The sequence below is a fragment of the Xenia sp. Carnegie-2017 genome, unplaced genomic scaffold (genome assembly GCF_021976095.1).
Source record: "Xenia sp. Carnegie-2017 unplaced genomic scaffold, XeniaSp_v1 HiC_scaffold_16, whole genome shotgun sequence".
NCBI lineage: Eukaryota > Metazoa > Cnidaria > Anthozoa > Malacalcyonacea > Xeniidae > Xenia > Xenia sp. Carnegie-2017.
This window is the reverse complement of record NW_025813469.1, coordinates 14,196,006-14,220,474: the sequence shown is the minus strand read 5'-3', so window position 1 is coordinate 14,220,474 and position 24,469 is coordinate 14,196,006. Positions and strand designations below refer to the sequence as shown.

At 34.5% G+C, this 24,469-nt stretch overlaps 2 protein-coding genes and 6 long non-coding RNA genes across 12 annotated transcripts; 3 read left to right on the top strand and 5 right to left on the bottom strand.

Annotated features, from left to right (window-relative positions):
* The first annotated feature begins 23 nt into the window (after positions 1 to 23).
* LOC124436140 (kelch-like protein 1) lies at positions 24 to 947 on the top strand. The gene has a single exon (XM_046986064.1). It carries the CDS (start codon positions 24 to 26, stop codon positions 945 to 947), a length of 924 nt encoding a protein of 307 aa, XP_046842020.1.
* A 969-nt stretch (positions 948 to 1,916) lies between these two features.
* LOC124437216 lies at positions 1,917 to 6,136 on the top strand. 5 transcript variants are annotated; one of them, XR_006945606.1, is made up of 6 exons: positions 1,917 to 2,183; positions 3,743 to 3,881; positions 3,964 to 4,120; positions 4,680 to 4,758; positions 5,719 to 5,847; positions 6,020 to 6,136. It is a non-coding gene; the product is annotated as an uncharacterized LOC124437216 (long non-coding RNA). The 5 variants fall into 5 exon arrangements; XR_006945607.1 differs by lacking the exon at positions 6,020 to 6,136 and having other exon boundaries at positions 1,919 to 2,183; positions 5,719 to 5,985; XR_006945605.1 differs by lacking the exons at positions 5,719 to 5,847; positions 6,020 to 6,136 and adding an exon at positions 4,859 to 5,235 and having other exon boundaries at positions 1,919 to 2,183.
* LOC124437221 lies at positions 2,187 to 4,075 on the bottom strand. The gene is made up of 6 exons (XR_006945613.1): positions 3,988 to 4,075; positions 3,675 to 3,915; positions 3,359 to 3,544; positions 3,074 to 3,180; positions 2,870 to 2,978; positions 2,187 to 2,788 (listed from the first exon to the last, which is right to left on the bottom strand). It is a non-coding gene; the product is annotated as an uncharacterized LOC124437221 (long non-coding RNA).
* Positions 6,137 to 6,897: 761 nt separating the features above from the next.
* LOC124437220 lies at positions 6,898 to 13,314 on the bottom strand. The gene is made up of 3 exons (XR_006945612.1): positions 13,304 to 13,314; positions 7,465 to 7,638; positions 6,898 to 7,358 (listed from the first exon to the last, which is right to left on the bottom strand). It is a non-coding gene; the product is annotated as an uncharacterized LOC124437220 (long non-coding RNA).
* Positions 13,315 to 14,142: 828 nt separating this feature from the next.
* Positions 14,143 to 14,336, bottom strand: LOC124437225. The gene is made up of 2 exons (XR_006945619.1): positions 14,307 to 14,336; positions 14,143 to 14,240 (listed from the first exon to the last, which is right to left on the bottom strand). It is a non-coding gene; the product is annotated as an uncharacterized LOC124437225 (long non-coding RNA).
* Positions 14,337 to 15,216: 880 nt separating this feature from the next.
* Positions 15,217 to 21,592, top strand: LOC124437190 (kelch-like protein 35). Its single transcript, XM_046987199.1, has 3 exons — positions 15,217 to 15,287; positions 19,573 to 19,834; positions 20,197 to 21,592. The coding sequence occupies exon 3, from the start codon at positions 20,204 to 20,206 to the stop codon at positions 21,326 to 21,328; it is 1,125 nt and encodes a 374-aa protein (XP_046843155.1). The 5' UTR covers positions 15,217 to 15,287; positions 19,573 to 19,834; positions 20,197 to 20,203; the 3' UTR covers positions 21,329 to 21,592.
* Positions 16,910 to 17,606, bottom strand: LOC124437227. Its single transcript, XR_006945621.1, has 2 exons — positions 17,459 to 17,606; positions 16,910 to 17,213 (listed from the first exon to the last, which is right to left on the bottom strand). It is a non-coding gene; the product is annotated as an uncharacterized LOC124437227 (long non-coding RNA).
* Positions 21,593 to 22,506: 914 nt separating the features above from the next.
* LOC124437226 lies at positions 22,507 to 23,308 on the bottom strand. Its single transcript, XR_006945620.1, has 2 exons — positions 23,189 to 23,308; positions 22,507 to 23,107 (listed from the first exon to the last, which is right to left on the bottom strand). It is a non-coding gene; the product is annotated as an uncharacterized LOC124437226 (long non-coding RNA).
* Between the last annotated feature and the right edge of the window lie 1,161 nt (positions 23,309 to 24,469).

Below are 24,469 nucleotides of genomic sequence, written 5' to 3'. Positions count from 1 at the left end.
TGATGTTTGAACTTTTGGACAAGATGACTATAAATGAACATTTTGCTCCAATATTGACATCACCAGTTGAATTAGTTATGGATTTATTAAGAAGTGATATTTTGGTTGCTGGAGACTACACAAAACGTGTTGAAATATTTTCATGGAAGGAGGAGAAATGGTTTGAGATTGCATCAATGGAAGATTATCACAGGGATGCTTCATCATTTATTTATAATGATAATTTATTTGTCGTTGGAGGAGTGGGCAGCAAGTCAATGGAGACATTGAATATAAAACAGTTTCCTTTAACATGGAGAAAATTTCCTGCGGAGCTTCCTTATGAATGTTGGGGTCATCAAACTGTTGTTTATAAACAACAAATCTTTCACATTGGAGAATACATTGATGGTAAAGGAAGATCAGATTTGATCAGTGAAATAAACATCACTGGTACAACATCTCATGTTTTGAAAGAGTTGTGTCATATGCCTGAACCACGTTATGGCCATGGAGCTGTTGTTGTTGATGATAAAGTTCTTATTTTTGGAGGAGAGGAAATATATAGGAAAGCTTTGTCCAGTGTTTTGGAATTTGATCCAAGGACTCTTACATTTAAGGAAATGCCTCCATTACCTCATCCAATGTATGGAATGGCAACAGTTCAATGGAGAGATCAAGTTGTTCTTCTTGGAGGTTCTGATGGAAGAGAAACATTGAACAGTGTTATCATGTATGACTGCAAAACAGGAAAGATTACAGTCTTACCATCCATGTTGGAAAAGAGGTTTGGGTGTTGTGCAGTTATAACTGGTGATACAATTGTTGTCATGGGAGGTAATTATCTTTATTCAGTGGAGTGTTTCCAAATGGGAAGTAGTTCTTTATGGACATACCTTCCTTCAACGAATGAATCACGACGGGTAGCCATTGCTGAAGTTTTACCTTTTGGACAAAAGTATGTCTAAGACACGAAATTTCATTAAGTTTTGTAACGTTATAACTCATCAATGTTCGTTTGGACTACATTGGATGATAAATTTGTAAAATTTAAAATGTATAGTTCAAAAGTTCATATAATCATTAAATATTTTGATAAATTTCTGAAATAGGTGAAAGGCTTTTTTATCTTAATAAGTTTGAGTTTTTAGAGCATAGTTTATACCTTTTTTCTTGTCCTTGTTTCATTGCAGTTTATTGAACAATAAAATACAAGTTTTCCATGGTAAAAATTACTTTACTTAAAAAATTTTTCCTAGTGGTAAAATACTTTATTTCCCAGTTTACAATCCACCACATTTACAAAAATCTACTAATTATCTTACACATTTGAAATGTTGTGAAGAAAATCAGTTTGTAATTAACTTCTCATTCGTGAACACAATCACTTTCTGCATTACTGAAGTAATAATATTTAAGCCTGGTTCACACGAGTAAAATAAGCACAAACGTCGAGACTTTTGTTTTTTTTTGCTCTAGAGATTAATAAAGACAAACGCATTGGGATTTTCTTTAAATCTTTTTTTGTTCTTCTTTTGTTCTTCTCTTAGCTTATGCTTGAATTTTTTAATGAGATTTCAACACCATTTTAAAAGAAAGCAAAAGAAACAGTGGATTTTACCCTGTATCCTACCACGTTTGGTAATCTTCAATAAATGTAGGTCCATTTGAGAAATAGCAGTTGAGTAAGATTTCCAATCTTTTTCGTGGATAAAACTTTTAAGATCAAATTTTCATACCTTATGCACTGCTTGTGCATGTTTAACCATTACGTCCAGTGATGCATTTTTTATGCCATGCTTTCGGTCGGAAGATGAGTAGAAATTTCCAAATAAATAGTAAATATTCTATTTGGAGATGAGATAAATATTATATCACAAACAATTTGCAATATTATGTTTTATTCGTTCATTTTTACGCTTTTATTCGGTGGTTCGTAATCGTAATTCTGCAAAATCTCAAGATTTGTCTTGTAACCTAGCAACCGCCTTTTCTCGCACATTTCAATGCATACTCACGTGATTTCTCCACGTATTCCGCCTATCTTCAGAGGACGGAACCATTGAGTTCTATAATAACTGGAGCGGCTAGATCTCAAAAGATGATTCAAGTTTGTTTTTGCGTTTGAATTTCGTATCAGAGTAATCATGTAGACGTATTTACATGACTTGTGAAAATTTTTAGCCAGAAGAATCATCGCAAAGGTAAGAAATAAGAATAAGCCATTTTATTTCAGATATATTTGTAAAACTTGTAGTTTATGGTAACATTTCATCAACAGTTTCAAACTATTCATAGCATGTCTGAGATTCAATTAGTGGCAAGCACAATCGTGACGAATCAATTTAATTTTCCAGCTGATTTTATCTTGAATTAAAGTATTTTTCATTCACACATTACTATATTTTGAAGCACTCATTTTAATTGCACAATTTGCATTGATACCATAACAATGATTTTGTTGCATGTCAAATAATATTGATAATAATTTTATCTGCATCTATAATGTGTTGACAAGGTTATGGCAAAGTCAACATTAAGGCAATTTGAATGAAAAACTTGACCATATTGATCACAACTCAGCCAGTCTTCATTGTCATCCTCTCTGCATATTTTGCAAACAGCCACATTTCGCTTCCTAAGATATTCATAATGAATTCCATATAAAAATATTCAACCAAATGTTATTTATGCCTTATCGTGTGATATCATCATAGCAAGACCCAAGTAATGTTGAAAGGATTTGTTTTCTCTCAGTCTCCATGTTTGCTGGTTTTTGATCCAAGTCAAGGGCTAGACATCGAGCAAACTGATGCGAAATGAGGAGTTATTGAATAATCCTGTTTGTAAAAATAGCTCTTCAAGTAAAGTTAGGCTATTTTAAGCTTACCAAGCATATGTACACTCCACAGTTATACATATCTTCCTGTTTACAATGGAGTGGCTCAAAACATTGCCATGAGCTTGAGTTCCAACCTGTTTTTACATCTACCAAAGCACTAAAGCAGTGACAAACAATGACCACATGAATGATAATATTGATTGTTGAAAATGATTTTTGGGCAAATCTTTTAAGATCAAGTTTGATAATTACCTTAGTTTGTTTATATGATACATCATCTGTGTATTAGGTGTCTTTTTGTCTGCACTTCCTCCAAGTGAGTCAAAGTAGAGTCTTGTTTTTGTGAACTTATCTATAGTCTATATTACACAAAATTACTGTTGCATTTAGTTAAATATTTTCTCTTTGTTAATTAAGGAGTTATATGAGTTAATGTTTCTATAGATACTAATTTTTGCATGTAAATCTGTGGACTCATGTGGGCTAAGTATGTGTATAATGCATGTCTATATTTTATTATTTAGCTCAAATACTTACCAGTAGTGTCCAATGAATGCCATGAATGTTGATTGGAAAAATGATAATTTTGGTTTGGTGAAAAGATATATTAGCCTATGTGCATCTTGTGCTTGAGTTGTTTTTAATAATCTCTGAAATAAATGATTCTGCTGCAAGAACAGTAGTGTAGTTTTCAGTCAAACTCCACAAAAAAGCGTCAATTACCTAAAATCAAAAGAAAGCATAGTTTGAAGAGATTTCCTCTCCAGTTTTACATGTACATAACACTCATGGTTATAAACAATTACTTATAATGATAAATAAGAAGACTATATTAGACGCTTTTTTCTCTTACAGAGTCAGTCAGCCAACCAGGTTTGAATGTGGTGACTTCTTTTTCAATAATTTTTAATTCTTTTTCAGTTATGTCTTTTGGACTGACAAGTGACCAAAGATCTACTGTTGGTACATTCACAGGACCAAATTCCGGCACAGTACCCCCAAGACACTGTCTTTCTGTAAATGCATTTATTCGTTGTCTTGGAGTCAGAAACAATGAATTGTATGTCGACTGTTTGCAAGTATCAGTGTAGGTGCTATATTATTTAAAAACATAGTGCATCAAGATACATTCACTATTTCAGCTCGTTTTGCAATGAATCACTGACCTTTCTTGTTGTTCCAAGTTGTTGATTGGCGGTACTTCAGTTCTTTCTTGTGATGCCTGGATTTCTTCTGTTTCACTCTCATACAACAATTCTTGCTCAACTGGCTCTTCAAGTGCATTCTGGGACGTAAATTGTGAGTGAAAATTATAATTTGTAAAAAAGAGCTCGTCAGTCGAGGTTGCCAAAATGAAAATTATCTCACCTTGTTTGATGATACAGCGCACTTTTTACTTATTTCTGGGATCATTGTTGTGATATAGTTATAAGCATGCTTCTTTTTGCGACGGAGAGGCAATTTTTTATGAAATACTTGATGATACTCCACACTTGTTACTTTCAAACGCTTTTTTGTTGGACTATTTCTAATTGGCAAACCTTCACTGACTGGGCAATTTCCATTTAAGATTTCGTGCATTTTATTTGCGTAGTCAAGCGCTTCTTGCAAAGGTTTTAGCTCGTTGACGGTGAATGCCTGATTTCGAACAAGGCTCAACTTCTCCAGCAATAAATTTCGCGTTTGTGTAGTTTCCTTTAGTTCGCAAGATTTTTCTGTCTTAAGTTTCTTTTCCTTTGTTTCACGTCTTCTTTCATCCTCTTGCACTATTACGTCATAAGTATGCACGACAATCTCTGCATTGTTCTTGTTTTCATTATCAGTCTCCTCGCGTTTTCTCATTTTCATTTTCTTCTAGATTCAAGCCATTGTCCAATGTTATAAAAACGATGTTTCCATAGTGTTGTGGGAGGGCTGTGAAATGCCATTCTTCAAAGGTATTGAAAATTGCGTACATGTGTTTACAGGAAAATTGCGTTTTTCTCCATGAATCACAGCTACACTTTGAAACGCTGAGATTGATTTCATACCATTTAGTTTTGTCTGATGAGCTTTTAACGCAGAAATCACCGTTGCTATTGTCGATGCAATCAACATCATTATCGCGAAATTCGCGCGATGCGAATGAACTTTTCATACAGTGCTTGATAAAGTGGTTTGGACGATTATGCAAATAGTATGGAACATTCTCGTTGCATTTTCTGTATTGGCTGCTTTGTTTGAAGTTGATGTCTTTGTAGTGCTGATAAGAGTCTGGAAGAAATGACTCTACCATTGTTGTAACTACACCATATCTTGATTTTTCTCAACAATTACGAAGATATTTTTCATAATGCAAGTGCATTGAAGATGAAATACTCATATCAAACATGAAATTGTTTACCAATTATTATTAAACATAACTTGTCAATGTCAAATGTAGCTTGTCGTTGTCTAAAAAAGATGACATTACAGCAAAATCTTCGTTCAGCCACTTTATATTTACTGAATATTACTAAATATTACCAAAAATATTTCTCAGTTTCTTTATTATTAACTGAAGTCATTTCTAAATATATCTGCACCGTTTAGTTGTTGATTTTACCATTTATGTTATTTTCAACGGAGAGAGGACTGGTGACAAGTACCTCTGTTAAACGGACACCTCCATTAAGCGGACGCTAGTCCGTTCGCCGAGGGTATCCGCTTAATACAAGTTTGACTGTATAATTTTCTTAAAAAAATAGAATTGCAGAAGTAAACGTTAAGGTGTTGCTTCGCCATTACTCCAGACGTTCAGGGAGAATAAACATTTTAGAGAAACGCATTTACCTCTTCCTCAAACGATGGCTGTTGGTGATTGATGTTAGGAGTGCAATAATTGCAAAATACTTAATTATTTTTTAACTGTGTTTTAGATAAGACAAGCCTTACGACGTCTCTGTCAGGTTATTGTTGGCCTATTTTCGGTGATACAAGCTGCACTACCGACGATTCTTTCCGATTGTCCAGCTCAGTAATTTGAAAAAACACTCAATCTTATGAAGGTAAAGTACTTACTTTTCAAGCACAATGGCGGACTTCCTGGTGGTGGGGGTCCTTCAAATACAAGTTAAAAAACTTCAGGTCCGTCAATGTATATAGAACTTAACCAACTCATCACTGATTAAAAAATTTAAAACCAAGAATTTTGTCACATCTTATCATTATGTCATTTAGAAAACATCAAATATATTCTACGAAAGTCTTTCGTTGCTGCCAGAACATTAAAAAAAACTAACCCTGACCTCAATGTTCAAGTTTTTAAATTTAATACAATATTTAGTTTATAATACGCTCGGACGCTCCCCATCAATTTATTATATTTCCTTTTTATTGTTGTAATTTATGTATCATATTACTTTTACATAAACCTTGTATCACCTATTATTTCACTCATACTGAAGATGGCATCATGAGATGTTGAAACATGCCTATTCTCAAAAAACTTGTCGTTTATATTAAATGTGCATTTAAACAAAGGTTAGTGAAATCGTCTCGCATTTTTAATTCTTGTGTCGTCATACAAAGCTTTCATCAATAAAGTAGATTCCCTGTTCACCATACCAAAAAACCAACATTATTAAGAAAAAATGTAGTTAACTAAGAAAATACTAACAGTTTTAGGTAAATTTGACGGGAACTTGTCTTATAAGAAACTTGTGAATATAGATTGAGCTTAATTACTCCCACACACTTGGTCAGCCTAAATTGTCGTTTCTCTTCCTTTTACACATTCATGATGTTATATAAGCTTATCATTACTTTATTATAACCACATTTTGTAGACATTGAAAATCTTTTCATGCATTCAAGTATCAATGATTTACACAATTTACACTGTCTGATTCATATCCATAAAAGTTGAAGTATGTTTAGTATGCTCGCGTGACCAAAACAAATATATATTTTATTATGTAAATATTGCATAAATATACTCATCAGACAACTCTACGAGATGCTTTAATAGGTCTGGTTGACTTTATAAAATGTTGATTAGAAATCGCTACTTTTATCGCTTTTATAACCTTCAAGTTCCTTTTAATGTGAGATTATCATTTGTGGTGAATACATTGCACATAGTTGAAATTTTCATAACAATAACTCGACTTTAGCATCGACATTTGAAGTATGTTTACATTATACACATATAATTAAAAATTCTATGACAATCTTTAGTATAATTCAATTTGATCACGCTATATTTTCATTGAAAATACTAAGCCCGCTCAGAATTGGTTTCTGTTGAATGAAATGCAAATAAATGTTTTCACTGTTCTATCTTCATTGTTAACTTTTTACATAAGAGAATTAACCTAATATACAGCTAAAACAACAAGAAATTATTTACCCCCCGGGGTTTGTTTGAATTTTAAATATTTCTTCAGAAATTCACATTGTTGTCAATATGTCGCGATTTCTATGTAATTGTATCATATGATATGTAAATAATGGCATTCCAGATTCGAGATATACTGAATACCCAACCAAGGTCTCTCGACTAAACAAAGCTTCCATTCTAAAAGCACATTCGCTGAGTGGGTCTTCAAAATCATCTCATGACTATTCCAAGACCATATTTTCACTCCACTACTTGATTTGAAATATTTTAGCAAAAATCTTACCGTCGATAGACGAGTCTGCCGTTGATACGTAAGAGCACAATTTCTGATTCACACTTGATGAGCACGTATGAGTGAGAAGCCCTTCCCCCTCACTTCCAACCTTCTTTGGAGTAATTTGTGTCAGGAACTTGTCTTAGATTGAGTGCAACTTAGTTCCTCCATGCATTCTGCTTGCTGAATTCTCGTTTCTCTTTCTAAGGCGTTCTTATGCCGTTTTTCTATTGTCACCACTCACCAGAAGGACAAAAAGTAATAAAAATAGCAAGGCAAAAGATTGATGTCACAAATATATTGATGTTTATTTTAAATGCAAGTTTTATATCATAATTTGTACGCAAAAAGGTTCCTTTAAATAGAGACATTCTTGGTATGTTTGGTATGTTCTTCTCCCCTTCTACCCACGCACGCCTTCGCATTTTGCCAATATGCATACAAACGAATTAGTGAAGAAAATAACGTTAAATCCAAAGAATTCTTTAAAATTTGAATGATGTGCTATAGAAGTTTAAACATTTAAGATTCTGTCGTGGTCTTTTCTAGAATACTGCTTTAGTAAAAGTGACTTATTAATATCTCACATAGTGAATTAAATTGAACCTATTGCACATTTTTAGACGCAGCACGAACATTCAAATTTTTGGTGATAGTTTTAATTATGTTACCGTCAATGACTGAGAAAACCATTTTAAGGTTTTTGTATATCGTAATATTCTAGTTTGAAAATCTTCGCACCGCATGATTTTGTTACTATAAAACAGATGACCATCTATCTTGTAAAAATTTACTCACTATTTTGTAAAAAAAAGGTTGTCAAAAATGAGTACGGCAAGGTTAGTACTCCAGTCCATTATGAAGTTCAATAAACCACAATCCCCAGCCTCATTTGCGCACTCTTTTAGTCATAATAAAAATTAGCTAACACATGGCCATAATTTTTCTACTGCCAGGCAATTTTGATCACAATTTTGTAATGCTGAAAAATACAAAAACCGATTTCTTCAAGAAAACACTGTCCAAAACAAGTGCTCATTTCTTTTCTTTCTTTAGAAAGCCAGCTTATTACTTAGCCATAATTAGCTATGCACCGAGTTTATATCCTTTTAATTCTACTTAGTCACGTGTTTTCCTTTCGTGACGCCCGCGCGTGTAAGAAGTATAGATCTGATTGCACTAACGCATTTTGCGACGTCAGCGCCGGAAGTTATGTTCTGGGGTCAATGGCATTGTATTCTATTCAATGTATTCTCTATTCTATGATTATGGCAAGCCAATGATTTATTCTATAAGCAATACTGTGTGAAAGGTCCAATTGAGTAAAATGCCTCCAAAAAAACCAACTCATAAAGGTTTCCTGCCCGGTTACTACGCTAGTATAAGGTCAAAAGAATGTAGGGAGAGATATGAGGCAAAAATTTCATCGATACATTCTGTTGACCCATACAAGATACCAAAAAACGACTGGGAAGATTGTATGGAATTATGGCCGAATATTTCTTACATAAACGTGAGCATGTATTTATTGTTTTCGTAAGCTCATGCACACAGGACGAGCTTATGAACTACAAGTCTTTTAGTGTACCAGAACTTCGCGAATGGCTGGGTTCGAGAAGTTTTGTAAAAGAATTTGCGATAATCGGCTGATGATTGCGAAGGTATGTGTTCATTAATTATCTCTGCTTTTCATAAGCGATATCGCTTCTTTCTAATAGATAAATGTGAAACGCTAAATTCATTACATTTAAAAATTAGCAATGATTTGTTCAAACACCCTCCATATTTCTTATCAATCATTTGTTGCTATCTAGGTAAATCACCGCAAAAATGTCAGAGAAGCCACTGACTCCATGGGTTATCTGTGAGAAGGAAGGAAGATTTTATTTGGTCACTGTGATTGTATGGCTGGTTTAGGGAAAGCTGCCCCATGTAATCATCAGTGTCAGCTGAGTCAACACATAAAATATATATTGCATACATGTACTGAAACAGTAATGTTATAATGTCATTTTATTTCAGGTCCAAGCTCAATTGTTTTAGAAAAATGCAGCTATTGTGATTTTGTTGTGTGGAGGAGAAAATGCTCTACATAGAAAGAATTTTGCCCATGAGAAGTTTTGGAAAGAAAATGTATCTCTCGGTAGAGAAATTATTATCAAAGGATCCTTCCCAAGCTGCTTGGGAAATTTTACCGCACACATCAGGAAAAAAGAATACGACTCAATGTATAAAGTTACATACATTAGCAGATCCAGGGTAGGTCAGAATACATTATAGTAGCTAATTTTAAATTCAAAATATTTAACAGCAATGTTGCTGGTTAGAAATTTCAAAAAATATTTAAGAACCAGAACATCATCAATAATGTGTTATTGTAAAGTATTTTAAATCGAAATATATTTTATATCAACGTATTCTGACCTACGCTTTTTAGATCCACTAAATAATAAACATTCATCCGTCGGGACTACTGTTATTCAAAGCACAGCTGTTACTATTTTGTCAAGTGTGGTCTTTTCCTCCTTTGAAACAACAAAGCTCATTGGTTGAGTTGCAGAAAGGATTCCATATTTTTTCTATTGCCAATTACACGCTCCACATCGATTCTTACATTAGCAATCTCCTAGCTTGTTCCACCTCAATCCGCTTTAATTGCTTTTTCCCTTTTGTGCTGGTATCTTACACGGTAGCACAATATAATCCAACAGATTCTTGTATGTCAAACCTCTGTCAGATGTAGAATTACATCCTGGGGTAAGCTTTTCTAGAAGACCACACTCTTCTGTTATGTTTGTTACTGACACATACCACCCCATCCATCAGATATGAAGCTTAAAACTACCTTTGGGGAGTAATTCTATCAAATACTTACAGTGTTATGGTGTTTGTATGATGAGTATGTCTGTGCCCTGGCTAAAGGATTAGATGCATGGTCGATGAAAATCTCAAAACAATCAATTATCACAGCACCACAGTTTCTACCCCCCCTAAATTTAGGGGGGGGTCTTGGAATTTTCAAAAATGCCTTCTAGGGGTGGGTCGAAAAAATTTTGAATTTCTAGGGGTGGGTATGTCTATGTAGGGTGGTTCCTAGATTTTCCTATTAGAAAAATTAAAAATAGGATGAAATGCATCTATATGATAAAAAAAGGTTAATAACTTCAGTTCAACATCACCAATTTTTGCCTCCCCATGTTATTGCATCATCTATCTTCATATTACCCTATAAGGGACCAAAAATATCTCCCTAATTTGACACCATGTTATTGCATCAGCCATTGATTGCATCAGCCATTGATTGCATTAGCCATTGATTGCATCAGCTATTGATTGCATCAGCCATTAATTGCATCAGTGAATACATAGACTTTATCAGTGTTGTATATAGTATGCATAGAGAGACCATAAATAAGTCTAAAATCAGTTTCCCCCGTGAGAAAAACGTAATTTTTCGCCTCGTATGGGGTGGGTAAGGAAATTTTGGACCCAAATGTAGGTGGGTTACCAATTTGGGGTGAAGGTCTATGTAGGGGTGGGTTCCAACCTCTAGAAACTACATGAGCACATGCTGGGCAGTTCTTGCTAAAAATCCATGCATTGTTTGTAATAAGGCTTCATCAGGCCAATGGATATGGACAAAGCCTGCTATGTAGAATATCCATCATTTGAATAAAAATTCTGGAACAGTTGCCTCATGAATTCCACTAAACCTATAGGCTAAGTCTACTAGAAAGGTTGAGTCTCATCTCATTAATGTAAGAATGAGTCTCTGGAAAGGCTGTTTCTACACCTGGATGATTGTGACAAGAAGCCAGACATAAAGTTGTAAAGGCACAAAAGAAGCTTCCAGGTAGGTAAACCTGTATAGAAGAGTACCTTTTCATCATCATCTTTAAATGCATCCTCATTTATTTCCTTTTGCAATAATTTTTCTTTAAATCAGAATTTTCTTCCTAGAAAATCCACTCATCTTCAAGTAACCTCAGCTCATTGACAGTTTAATCAGTCTGTGTTGACATTTCATTTGCCTTTTGGTTCAGAGGTGTCCATTTTATCAACAACCTCATTGGGCTGCTCGCTTGACATTATATAAGGGTTAGCAGTTTCAGATCTTCTCTCGTCTTTCAATTGTCCCTTGGTAGCGAGACGATCGTTCTGTGTTTATCTTTTCACATTGTTGTGGCCAAGATTTTGACTTGGTGCCCAGTCTGGGTCATCTTCTTTGTAGGTCTGCTGGTTCGCCCAGGAATTAATTCATTCTACTATATGACATTTACAAGAAAGGATGATCGAAACTAAGGCAAAATCCCATTTGCTGACTGCTTCCGCATGGAATACAAAATGCCATACAAAAATATAATACAAAATATATGCAGATAATACAAAGATAATTATCAAAAATAACACATCACTTATTTAGCTAACCATTTAGCTGAACACTAGTATCTTGGTACTGATAAAGACAAGTGTTTTTAACCTGATATGAAGTGGTCGCTACACAACATCGAGCATTCGCAAACTTTTCTGGCGTAAGATCTTCCCGCGAATCTGTCGAAGCCATTCCTTTGCCTTTCAAGTTGTGTTGCTTCTTGTTCACATTCACATTAATTTTTTGACAGCAGGTAGGCGAAAACCGCTATTCTTTTCTCTATTAGATCGATTCGAGCATGTAAAACAGCGCAAAAGTGAACCATGATGACCGAAAGCCATTTCCTAATACTTATTTATAAATGGCGGCACCTTACTTGACCCCCAGAAGAAGCTGAACATCAGATGTGACGTCATGTGCAAAGGGTCAATTCTTTGTTTGCAATCACGTGATTTATTGCTTCAAAATGTTATTACGGCTTTCAAGTGAGGGGCTAAAGAACTAAGATGGCGGCCAATGCTACTATAACTAAGCCAACAGCAACAACGAAAAATTTACTATCCGAGTACTTTTTATCTCTTCAACCAAAGGCAAAGTCAAGATACCAAGAGAAGCTTTCCTTATGTGATGGACTGGATCCATATTCTCTAAAAAAGAGTGACTTTTTAACCGATCATTTTCCCTAACTTGCAGTTTCCTGACATTTCAAATTATTTGGTCGTTCAAACTTCATTTTATACGAAGAAACAAATGAAAGCATATAAAAGTCTTGAAGCTTACAACTTTTGTTTGTGGTTGGGTCCATGAAGTAAATCAAGACGTGTAATGGACAACAATTGCCTTGTTTTTGAGAGAGTAAGTAGATTTTGTTCCATTACAAGTAAACGATTGCTTGTTGTTGTTGATTTGAGTTAGTTCTTATTACTTTAATATATCTAGCATTTGTTTTAAGACAAATTTAGGACTCTATTCTTTTTACTAAGATCAACCATCACAAAGATCAACAGCAAGTCCTTTAAAAGTCTTGGGTCATTCTCAAAGATGACGGCGAAGTTCTTACAGCTCACTGTAATTGCATGGCTGGGTTATTGTTTGGAATAAGAGTGATATTTTCATTGAAAGAATTGTTCCAGACAAAGAATTGTGGGATACTATTGTGGTTAAGGCAGAATATTTTTTAGGAATTGCATACCACCAAGTCCTTGGGCAGCATTTTCAAAGCCTCTACTCACTTCCCACCTTCCAATTTTATATGATATATCTAAACTTAAAGATGGCATTATATTTATAACAAACATTGCTCTAGCCATCAAGTAGCAATAAATATATCAAAAGTTTTAGTTAAACAGATGAAGATGTTATTAATAAAATAGATGGAGATGTTTCTTACATGTTGCTCTCAAAGTTTTAAATTTTAGGGACTATTGTTTTACTCCACAGGGACTACAGATTGAGATAAATTAGTTAAAGCACAACATACGACTGCTATCTTATCAATTACTGATTGTACTTCGCCAGGTTTTTTGTACATGTACTCTACATGTTTTCGGGTCTCTTCCACTTCATATGGTGATAACTGTGTTTTCCCTTTTGTAAATGCTGGTGTTTTCAATGAAGCACAATAAAGCCCAACACTCTCCACAATGTTAAAACCTCTATCAGCAAGAACAACATCTCCAGGTAATAAATTGTCCAAAATACCACTAGCTTCAGTTAATTGTTTGTCACTCACTCTTCCTCCCCAAGCACTTGAGATGAAGGTCACAACCTCTTGGAGCAATCTCGATCAAAAATTTTACAGTATTATGATGTTTATAATTAGACCATGTTTGGGCACGAAGCTAATAAATTTGATGGTCGCCAATGAAAACTTCAAAGCAGTCTAGTACAACAGCAACTTTGCATCCAAAGGACTTTCTAAAATCCATAGGCATAGTTGCCCACACTGTTTCTCTGCTTGCCACCACAAGAAACTGGAGTCTTTGATGCATGATGGTAACAATTTTGTGAAAAATTCTTGATGCTGTGGAGCATGATACTCCAAACCTGTAAGCTAAATCCTGTAGTGGAAGATTTAATTTCAATCTCATCAGAAGCAAAAGTATTTGCTCGAACTTTCCCAAAGAAGATCTCTTCGTATGTGTTATAAAGGGTTCACAAAGGTTGAAAACTTGTAATAGTGCCAAGAAGTTTGGCAGCCCAGTGTAAAACTTGGTCTTGTCATTATCCTTTTCAAAGCTTTTTCTACTGATTAGTGCTTCAAGGGCTTTCTCTTTAAGTGTGCATAGTTCCTCATTGCATCTCTTTTATGTCTCTTCCATTGACTTTAAATAGTTGACTGTTAGGTCTGTTTGGCACTCTACATGTTGAACCTGTCTTTCAGTCTGGCATTCAGCATGGTTGATATTTGACTCTATTGAAGCAAAACTATGAATAAGTACAAAGTTTTTCGAAAAGCAAATATAAAAAATACTTTTACCTTGTTGTAAATATAAGTTATTTTCTCCTGCGTTCATGTTCTTGATGGACGTTAGACTCAGTCGAGCCAGCTTTTGTGAATCAAGGAGGGCAACGGCTGCTTCGGAATGGCGTCGTTTAAGGTCTCGCTTTTTGGTCCGATTGTTTCTTTTAATGGCACTTTCACGAATAGGTTTTAATTTCTGGTGACCCAATTTAAGTGTTGGAGCCCAATCAACGTCGTTCGTCGTAGACATTGCTTGACGACCTTGGAAACAAGAAAATTATGAATGTAAACAATTATATTCATAGAATCAATAGACATTTTGCAAGGCGCTTCAGTTCAAACTCTTTCCCAATTGCTTTTAATATTGAATTACAAAGTTCGTCTACGCACCTTTAACAAAATGTTCACCACATACGCGAGCATGGGGGCTTTCGATACCTTTCGAGGACAATGAAAGGTTTCTGAGCCACTTTTCACGACGTCTTTTTGTTAGTTTTTTTAATGTTTCCCATTTATGGAGAATTTCTTTCGGTATCCTATAATAACCTTTATCCTTTTCTCGATTAGCTCGATTAGAGCAAGTAAAAACTGAACAGCAATCCGGCATATTTGAATGAAGAACACATAAAGGGCAATCACGCTTATGATATAATCTATTTACCTGCCCTTCAGCTGGAAATATGAATACGTAATGACGGTGGAAATACAGGAAGTGACGTCTATTGCAAACAACCTATAGAAGAGATTTTATTCGTTCTTGGACTAGGCGTTGCTCATTATCATACGTGTGAATTTCGCTAATTCGCTTAAAACCGTTTTCCGCTGTCGTACTCATTTCAATGATTCAATCTGTAATTGCAAAGAAGGGCGATTTTGGTTTTTTTCACTTTTCATTATTTCTGTTACAACAAGAAGATTGAAAGAGGTCTGTGTTTGGCGAGCAACTTCAGACACCAATAATCCATAAATACAAAGACAAACAGATATTTGAGGAAGGTGAATAAAATAGTTTCTTATGACTTAATTCTTATGTCATCATATAAATTTTCAATCAATAATATTGATTCGCCATTTTTCCTTTTTGTGAAAAGCCAACATTATAAAGACAAACGCAATGTACGAAGTATATAGCAAAGCAAATTTGTGACACGAAATTGTCTTTGATTGAGCAATTTTTAATTACTTAACGCATTTGGTCGGGGCAAATTGTTGTTTCTCTTCCTTATTCGTTAATTATGACTTTTTTATCAACATTATTAGTTTAAAATGAATGTTTAAACCCAGAAGTATCGTTGCATGTTTGTAGATGTACATTGTTTAGGTCAGTACAGCCCTGAGAAAGACTGCTGGTGTTGATGTTGAATGACGTTTCGACAACATTAGCGGTAGTCATCTTCAGAATGAGTCAAGTAAGCAGTAAGGTTAGCGGTATTTGTTGTCTTGTTCATAAGTATCGTATTGTCTGTAAATGAAATGTGTGGGTATCAATTGTGTATTGTCATCATGAAAGTAATGTTTGAGGTTGTGAATAAGTCGTTTTCGTAAAGTGCAGGTAATTGTTGTGATCTGTTCTGTAGATTTGTTCTAAGTTGGTACACATACTTTCTAACGTAAGCCCTCCATTGTCTGTAGTCAGTGTTGTAAGTAATGCATTTTACCGAGTCCCAATGAATGCTGTGTTTTGTCAGTGGGTGATGTTCTGCACTGTGATTAGTTTTGTCTTGTTTCTTTGTTCCTCGTTTGTGTTCAGTAAGTCTTATGTTTAAGTTCCTGTCAGTCACACCTTTGTAGAAGACGTGGCAGTCGGAAGAGTATATTTTGTAAACTGCACCTTAGCGCTCGTTTGATTGAAGATTGATGAACAACAGTCTACAACGCAGAATAAATTGCTTTTTAAAACATAGAAAATTTCCCAAACATTGCAAAGGTTATTCGACAAACTGAAGATTGTCAACGTTATCAATAAAACGTAAGCACTAGCTGCACTAAATATCATTGAATGAATTCTGTTGAAAAGGTCAAAGTGAGTTTAGTCTTATAAATTAAAGCACGACGTACTGATCGACACAAACTATTGTAACAACAAATACAATATATAATATAGATGCAAAATTAATAAACTAAAGCAGAATCAGCCAGAAAAATGGTTACGGTTTCCACACAGAATTTCCCTCATTATGTTATTTATCGTAATTTGAATAAACTTCCCTTCTCTTTCAAAAGCTCTCACTTCGACGTATTTCCCTCGTTGTCGCTTTTTTACTTTCGTCACTTGACAATGTAGACTTCAAGCCATATTTAATGTTAGCTAATAAATATCTTTACAAGTCGCTACACCATGGCCTACTTAAATTACACGGCCTGATATCTTGCCACAGCAAGGTCAAAAATGCAAGGCCATTGAATTTTCCGGCGGTGCTCTTCGAAATTTTGATCTTCTTCCTTCAAAATTGTTCGTTGGCCTTACTTTATGGTATAATCTTGTAGCTAAAAGTCTAGCGATCATTTCAAGAGTTTATTGGCTGAAATTGGTCCTTTTTTCGCCGAGAAATCAAAGTTTATAAATTGGTGCGATCGGCGGTTGTTTTGTTTATCACGCGCTCGTCTTCGTTCGAAAATTTTAGCTCTTAAATCTATCGTGGATTATCTATATTTGGTATCTACGTGTTCCTGGTACTCTCCTCTACATTTCTACAAGATTTTTGGAGTCGAATTGTATACATTTTTTCTTTTATTTACGAAAATCTTCAAACCCATAATTATAGCGATGGTGCTTCCTATTTTCAACGGTGTTCTTCCTACTCCAACTATGCCTAAGAAAATTTCATCAAATCCAAACGATTTCATTGGTAAATCATACTATCCCTTACCTTTTCAAGCTTCCTCATTAATTGGAAATCTTGGTATTGGTTCTTCTCCATCCTGGCACATAAATATAAACAATAAATCGATCAAACTTAAAATAGAATGGTATGTTGAAAAGAACAATAACAGTTCTCATGAATTCCCCAAATCTCTACTTAACAGACTATCAGCCTACAACCTTGTACAACCTACCTGGTCCTCCTCCTTTGCTGAAGAGAAACTGTCTTTCAAGTTTGAATGGAAACTACTCTCTGATGCTACTAACCAACCTGAACAAGTTTAAACTCCATCTACTAACTTACCTTTCCATACTCCTGACTCTGGCTATACATCAACATCTAAATCGTATGTATATTCACCACCTGTGAGATGAAGTCTTTTTGTTAGTTGAGTCAGGAACATGTATTGTGTTGTGTTTAGGTTTGTCCTTGGATTTAGTTTGTGTAGATGGAGTATTTTTCCTGTTATGAGGAAAAGTACCTTAAAGTAAATGGTTTGAACCGGGAGTATCGTTATATGTTTGTAAATGATGATCGTCCAGGTTAGAGTCCTGAGAAGGACTGATTTTGTTGTTGACTGATAGCCGACACCTTAGTATTTTAGAGTCAAATGAGGAATAAATGTCAGGTTAGGAGCTAACCTGACGTTTACTCCTCATTTGACTCTGAAGATGACTACCGCTAAGGTTGTCGAAACGTCAGTCAACAACAACAAAAACAGTCCTTCTCAGGACTTTATTAACCTGAAAAGTACCTTGATGGTAAGGGGTGTATGGAGGAGTGAGAGGATTTAGAAAAGCAGCAGCATGATTGTGGAAGAGTTTGGTAGGAGTTGTAAGATTGGGTGGTGAATACATATGATTTAGATGTTGATGTATAGCCAAAGTCAGGAGTATGGAAAGGTAAGTTAGTAGATGAAGTTTTAACTTGTTCAGGTTGGTTAGTAGCATCAGAGAGTAGTTTCCATTCAAACTTGAAAGACAGTTTCTCTTCAGCAAAGGAGGATGACCAGGTAGGTTGTACAAGGTTGTAGGCTGATAGTCTGTTTAGTGGAGATTTGGGGAATTCATGAGAACTGTTATTGTTCTTTTCAACATACCATTCTATTTTAAGTTTGATCGATTTATTGTTTATATTTATGTGCCAGGATGGAGAAGAACCAATACCAAGATTTCCAATTAATGAGGAAGCTTGAAAAGGTAAGGGATAGTATGATTTACCAATGAAATCGTTTGGATTTGATGAAATTTTCTAAGGCATAGTTGGAGTAGGAAGGACACCGTTAAAAATAGGAAGCACCATCGCTATAATTATGGGTTTGAAGATTTTCGTAAATAAAAGAAAAAATGTATACAATTCGACTCCAAAAATCTTGTAGAAATGTAGAGGAGAGTACCAGGAACACGTAGATACCAAATATAGATAATCCACGATAGATTTAAGAGCTAAAATTTTCGAACGAAGACGAGCGCGTGATAAACAAAACAACCGCCGATCGCACCAATTTATAAACTTTGATTTCTCGGCGAAAAAAGGACCAATTTCAGCCAATAAACTCTTGAAATGATCGCTAGACTTTTAGCTACAAGATTATACCATAAAGTAAGGCCAACGAACAATTTTGAAGGAAGAAGATCAAAATTTCGAAGAGCACCGCCGGAAAATTCAATGGCCTTGCATTTTTGACCTTGCTGTGGCAAGATATCAGGCCGTGTAATTTAAGTAGGCCATGGCTACACACATCAATTTTCATGTCTTCAAACACACACAAACGATACAGAATCGATGAAATAACGGGACTAAATAGTGGACTATAAATATCGTCTACTCTTTGTAAAACTTTACTGCAGAGAGAGATCTAGGATAGTTTTGTAGGAATGGTGTTCTAGTTTTTATAAGATCTCGTTCGGTCAGTTTAGTTTCACGCTTGTCAAAAATGCAGTACGCGCGTTCAGCGGTTTTCTCAAGAAAATAGTCATTTAATGTCATGTAAAGTGTTGTAAAGTAACTCTTGAATATTTGCCGGTAAACTATCATTAAATCAACAACATAGCAGGAGCATTAAGTTTTATTTGGATTTTGTTTGTATTTTAAAATTCCCTTCATTTTTCTCTCATTATCGATTTCTTCTTTTTCCCTCGTAATTTGCAAAATTTTCTTGCGAAGGTAAAATCTTGTCAGTTGAAAATGCTGTAAACATATTAATATATATTAATACGATTGGTTGAAGTTTTAAAAGAAATAAAGCATTTTATTTGAATGGAGTATTCATACAAACACAGCTAATTTTGCTAATGTTTTTGGTTTTGACAGAGACGCAGTAGATTTATACACAAGCTTTACGAGTACAAATCATCAAAACGCCATGTCTCTTGATAGCTTAGTGGTCTCTATATTTCAATTTTTTACGAACAAAGCCCGAGATGCTGCAGCAGACAGGCTAGAAAACGGTGACGTTGGTAATGAAAGATTTCGCGAACTTATCAAGCGAGATTTACACGACATCAAAACAAAGCTAGATAATCTTTCCAAAATAGACCTTTGCTCCAGTTTGAACTACTTGGAGGAAGGATTTATTCTACTTTTTAATTGTATTGACGAAGTAGAAAATGATAGAGAATGTGAAGAAGCAAGTAATAATGATGAGTCTCAGGCAACTTGTACTGCCATCACCACCAGGTATGATCTTTCCACTGCAATACAACATTCAAAGGATTTTGAATCGGCAAAAAAACGATTTGAAGAATCCCGTAAGAAAGCAACGGATGTTTTCAACAACAAAAATTTAAGCTTGGAGGACAAAATATTTGCCGTAATTGTTAAGATCATGGCACAAATTTTTGAATGTCCGGAGAATCGAAAGAATCTCATTGATTTATGTTTATCTTATATAAAAAGGCTGCATGAATTGGACGGTGTTCGTAAAATGTTCTCTGTTTCTATTGGTGGTGGCATGAGAGCGTTGTTCAAAAATCCCAAAGAATGGAAAACATGAAGTCTGTCATTCTTCTCAACCATTATTTATATAAGTTTATTTTAAGGATCAACATGAATCATGATCATTTATCAACTTGGCCAAGTATTGAACTTGGAGACGGAAAAATTTTTAATCCAATACAGGACTGGCGCAAGGAATTCGCTGTCGAGTCTTGGGATAAAAATTCGATTGACTCTTTTCGAGAAATGAAAAAAATGAAAACTATGATGTTTGAACTTTTGGACAAGATGACTATAAATGAACATTTTGCTCCAATATTGACATCACCAAGTGAATTAGTTATGGATTTATTAAGAAGTGATATTTTGATTGCTGGAGGTGACTCAGATGACTCCTTAAAGAGTGTTGAAATATTTTCATGGAAGGAGGAGAAATGGTTTAAGATTGCATCAATGGAAAAAGGACACTGGTGGGCTTCATCATTTATTTATAATGATGATATATTTGTCGTTGGAGGATTGGGCGGCAAGTCAATGGAGACTTTGAATATAAAACAGTTTCCTTTAACATGGAGAAAATTTCCCACAAAGCTTCCTTATTACTGTCAGTATCATCAAACTGTTGTTTATAAACAACAAATCCTTTTCATTGGAGGAGACATTTTTGGTAAAGGACCATCAGATTTGATCAGTGAAATAAAGATTACAGGTACAACATCTTATGTTTTAAAAGAGTTGTGTCACATGCCTGAACCACGTTGTTACCATGTAGCTGTTGTTGTTGATGATAAAGTTCTTATTTTTGGAGGAGAGGGAAAAGATAGGAAAGATTTGTCCAGTGTTTTGGAGTTTGATCCAAGGACTCTTACATTCAAGGAAATGCCTCCATTACCTCATCCATTGACTCAAATGGCAACAGTTCAATGGAGAGATCAAGTTGTTCTTCTTGGAGGTTCTGGTGGAGAAAAGTTGAACAGTGTTATCATGTATGACAGCAAAACAGGTAAGATTACAGTCTTACCATCCATGTTGGAAAAGAGATCCTTTTGTTGTGCAGTTATAACAGGTGATACAATTGTTGTCATGGGAGGTATGAATGATAAATATGTAGATCTTAAATCAGTGGAGTGTTTCGAAATGGGAAGTAGTTCTTCATGGACATATCTTCCTTCAATGAATGAACCAAGACGTGCAGCCATTGCTGAAGTTTTACCTTTTGGACAAAAGTATGTCTAAGACACGAAATTTCATTAAGTTATGGAACGTTATAACTCATCAATGTTTGTTTGAACTACATTGGATGATAAATTTGTAAAATTTAAAATGTATAGTTCAAAAGTTCATATAATCATTGACTATTTTGATAAATTTCTGAAATAGGTGAAAGGCTTTTTTATCTAAATAAGTTTGAGTTTTTAGAGGATAGTTTATACCTTTTTTCTTGTCTTTGTTTCATTGCAGTTTATTGAACAATAAAATACAAGTTTTCCATGGTAAAAATTACTTTACTTAAAATATTTTTCCTAGTGGCAAAATACTTTATTTCCCAGTTTACCATCCACTACATTTACAAAAATCTACTAATTATCTTACACATTTGAAATGTTGTGAAGACAATCAGTTTGTAATTAACTTCTCATTCGTGAACACAATCACTTTCTGCAATACTGAAGTAATAATATTTAAGCCTGGTTCACACGAGTAAAATAAGCACAAACGTCGAGACTTTTGTTTTTTTTGCTCTAGAGAATAATAAAGACAAACGCATTGGGATTTTCTTTAAATCTTTTTTTGTTCTTCTCTTAGCTTATGCTTGAATTTTTTAATGAGATTTCACCACCATTTTAAAAGAAAGCAAAAGAAACAGTGGATTTTAACCTGTATCCTACCACGTTTGGTAATCTTCAATAAATGTAAGTCCATTTGAGAAATAGCAGTTGAGTAAAATTTCCAATATTTTTCGTGGATAAAACTTTTAAGATCAAATTTTCATACCTTATGCACTGCTTGTGCTTGTTCAACCATTACGTCTAGTGATGTATTTTTTATGCCATGCTTTCGGTCGGAAGATGAGTAGAAATTTCCAAATAATTTGCAATATTATGTTTTATTCGTTCATTTTTACGCTTTTATTCGGTGGTTCGTAATCGTAATAACGCAAAATCTCAAGATTTGTCTTGTAACCTAGCAACTGCCTTTTCTTGCACATTTCAATGCATACTCACGTGACTTCTCCACGTATTCCGCCTATCTTCAGAGGACGGAACCATTGAGTTCTATAAAAACTGGAGCGGCTATCTCTCAAAAGTTGATTCAAGTTTGTTTTTGCGTTTGAATTTCGTATCAGAGTAATCATGTAGACGTATTTACATGACTTGTGAAAATTTTTAGCCAGAAGAATCATCGCAAAGGTAAGAAATAAGAATAAGCCATTTTATTTCAGATATATTTGTAAAACTTGTAGTTTATGGTAACATTTCATCAACAGTTTCAAACTATTCATAGCATGTCTGAGATTCAATTAGTGGCAAGCACAATCGTGACGAATCAATTTAATTTTCCAGTTCATTTTATCTTGAATTAAAGTATTTATCATTCACACATTACTATATTTTGAAGCACTCATTTTAATTACACAATTTGCACTGATACCATAACAATGATTTTGTTGCATGTCAAATAATATTGATAAAATTTTATCTGCATCTATAATGTGTTGACAAGGTTATGGCAAAGTCAACATTAAGGCAACTTGAATGAAAAAATTGACCATATTGATCACAACTCAGCCAGTCTTCATTGTCATCCTCTCTGCATATTTTGCAAACAGCCACATTTTGCTTCCTAAGATATTCATAATGAATTCCATATAAAAATATTCAGCCAAATGTTATTTATGCCTTATTGTGTGATATCATCATAGCAAGACCCAAGTAATGTTGAAAGGATTCGTTTTCTCTCAGTCTCCATGTTTGCTGGTTTTTGATCCAAGCCAAGGGCTAGACATCGAGCAAACTGATGCGAAATGAGCAGTTATTGAATAATCCTGTTTGTAAAAATAGCTCTTCAAGTAAAGTTAGGCTATTTTAAGCTTACCAAGCATATGTACACTCCACAGTTATACATATCTTCCTGTTTACAATGGAGTGGCTCAAAACATTGCCATGAGCTTGAGTTCCAACCTGTTTTTACATCTACCAAAGCACTAAAGCAGTGACAAACAATGACCACATGAGTGATAATATTGATTGTTGAAAATGATTTTTGGGCAAATCTTTTAAGATCAAGTTTGATAATTACCTTAGTTTGTTTATATGATTCATCATCTGTGTATTTGGTGTCTTTTTGTCTGCACTTCCTCCAAGTGAGTCAAAGTAGAGTCTTGTTTTTGTGAACTTATCTATAGTCTATATTACACAAAATTACTGTTGCATTTATTTAAAAATTTTCTCTTTGTTAATTAAGGAGTTATATGAGTTAATGTTTCTATGGATACTAATTTTTGCATGTAAATCTGTGGACTCATGTGGGCTAAGTATGTGTATAATGCATGTCTATATTTTATTATTGCCTTCATTGATTAGCTCAAATACTTGCCAGTAGTGTCCAGTGAATGCCATGGATGTTGATTGGAAAAATGATAATTTTGGTTTGGTGAAAAGATATATTAGCCTATGTGCATCTTGTGCTTGAGTTGTTTTTAATAATCTCTGAAAAAATGATTCTGCTGCAAGAACAGTAGTGTAGTTTTCAGTCAAACTCCACAAAAAAGCTTCAATTATCTAAAATCAAAAGAAATCATAGTTTGAAGAGATTTCCTCTCCAGTTTTACGTGTACATAGCACTCATGGTTATAAACAATTACTTATAATGATAAATAAGAAGACTGTATTAGACGCTTTTTTCTCTTACAGAGTCAGTCAGCCAACCAGGTTTGAATGTGGTGACTTCTTTTTCAATAATTTTTAATTCTTTTTCAGTTATGTCTTTTGGACTGACAAGTGACCAAAGATCTACCGTTGATACATTCACAGGACCAAATTCCAGCACAGTATCCCCAAGACACTGTCTTTCTGTAAATGCATTTATTCGTTGTCTTGGAGTCAGAAACAATAAATTGTATATCGACTGTTTGCAAGTATCAGTGTAGGTGCTATATTATTTAAAAACATAGTGCATCAAGATACATTCACAATTTCAGCTCGTTTTGCAATGAATCACTGACCTTTCTTGATGTTGCAAGTTGTTGATTGGCGTTACTTCAGTTCTTTCTTGTGATGCCTGGATTTCCTCTGTTTCACTCTCATACAACAATTGTTGCTCAACTGGCTCTTCAAGTGCATTCTGGGACGTAAATTGTGAGTGAAAATTATAATT

Excerpts from the sequence above, each read along its gene's own strand:
- LOC124436140 (XM_046986064.1), top strand. The coding sequence starts at position 24 with ATGACTATAAATGAACATTTTGCTCCAATATTGACATCACCAGTTGAA.
- LOC124437190 (XM_046987199.1), top strand. The coding sequence starts at position 20,204 with ATGAATCATGATCATTTATCAACTTGGCCAAGTATTGAACTTGGAGAC.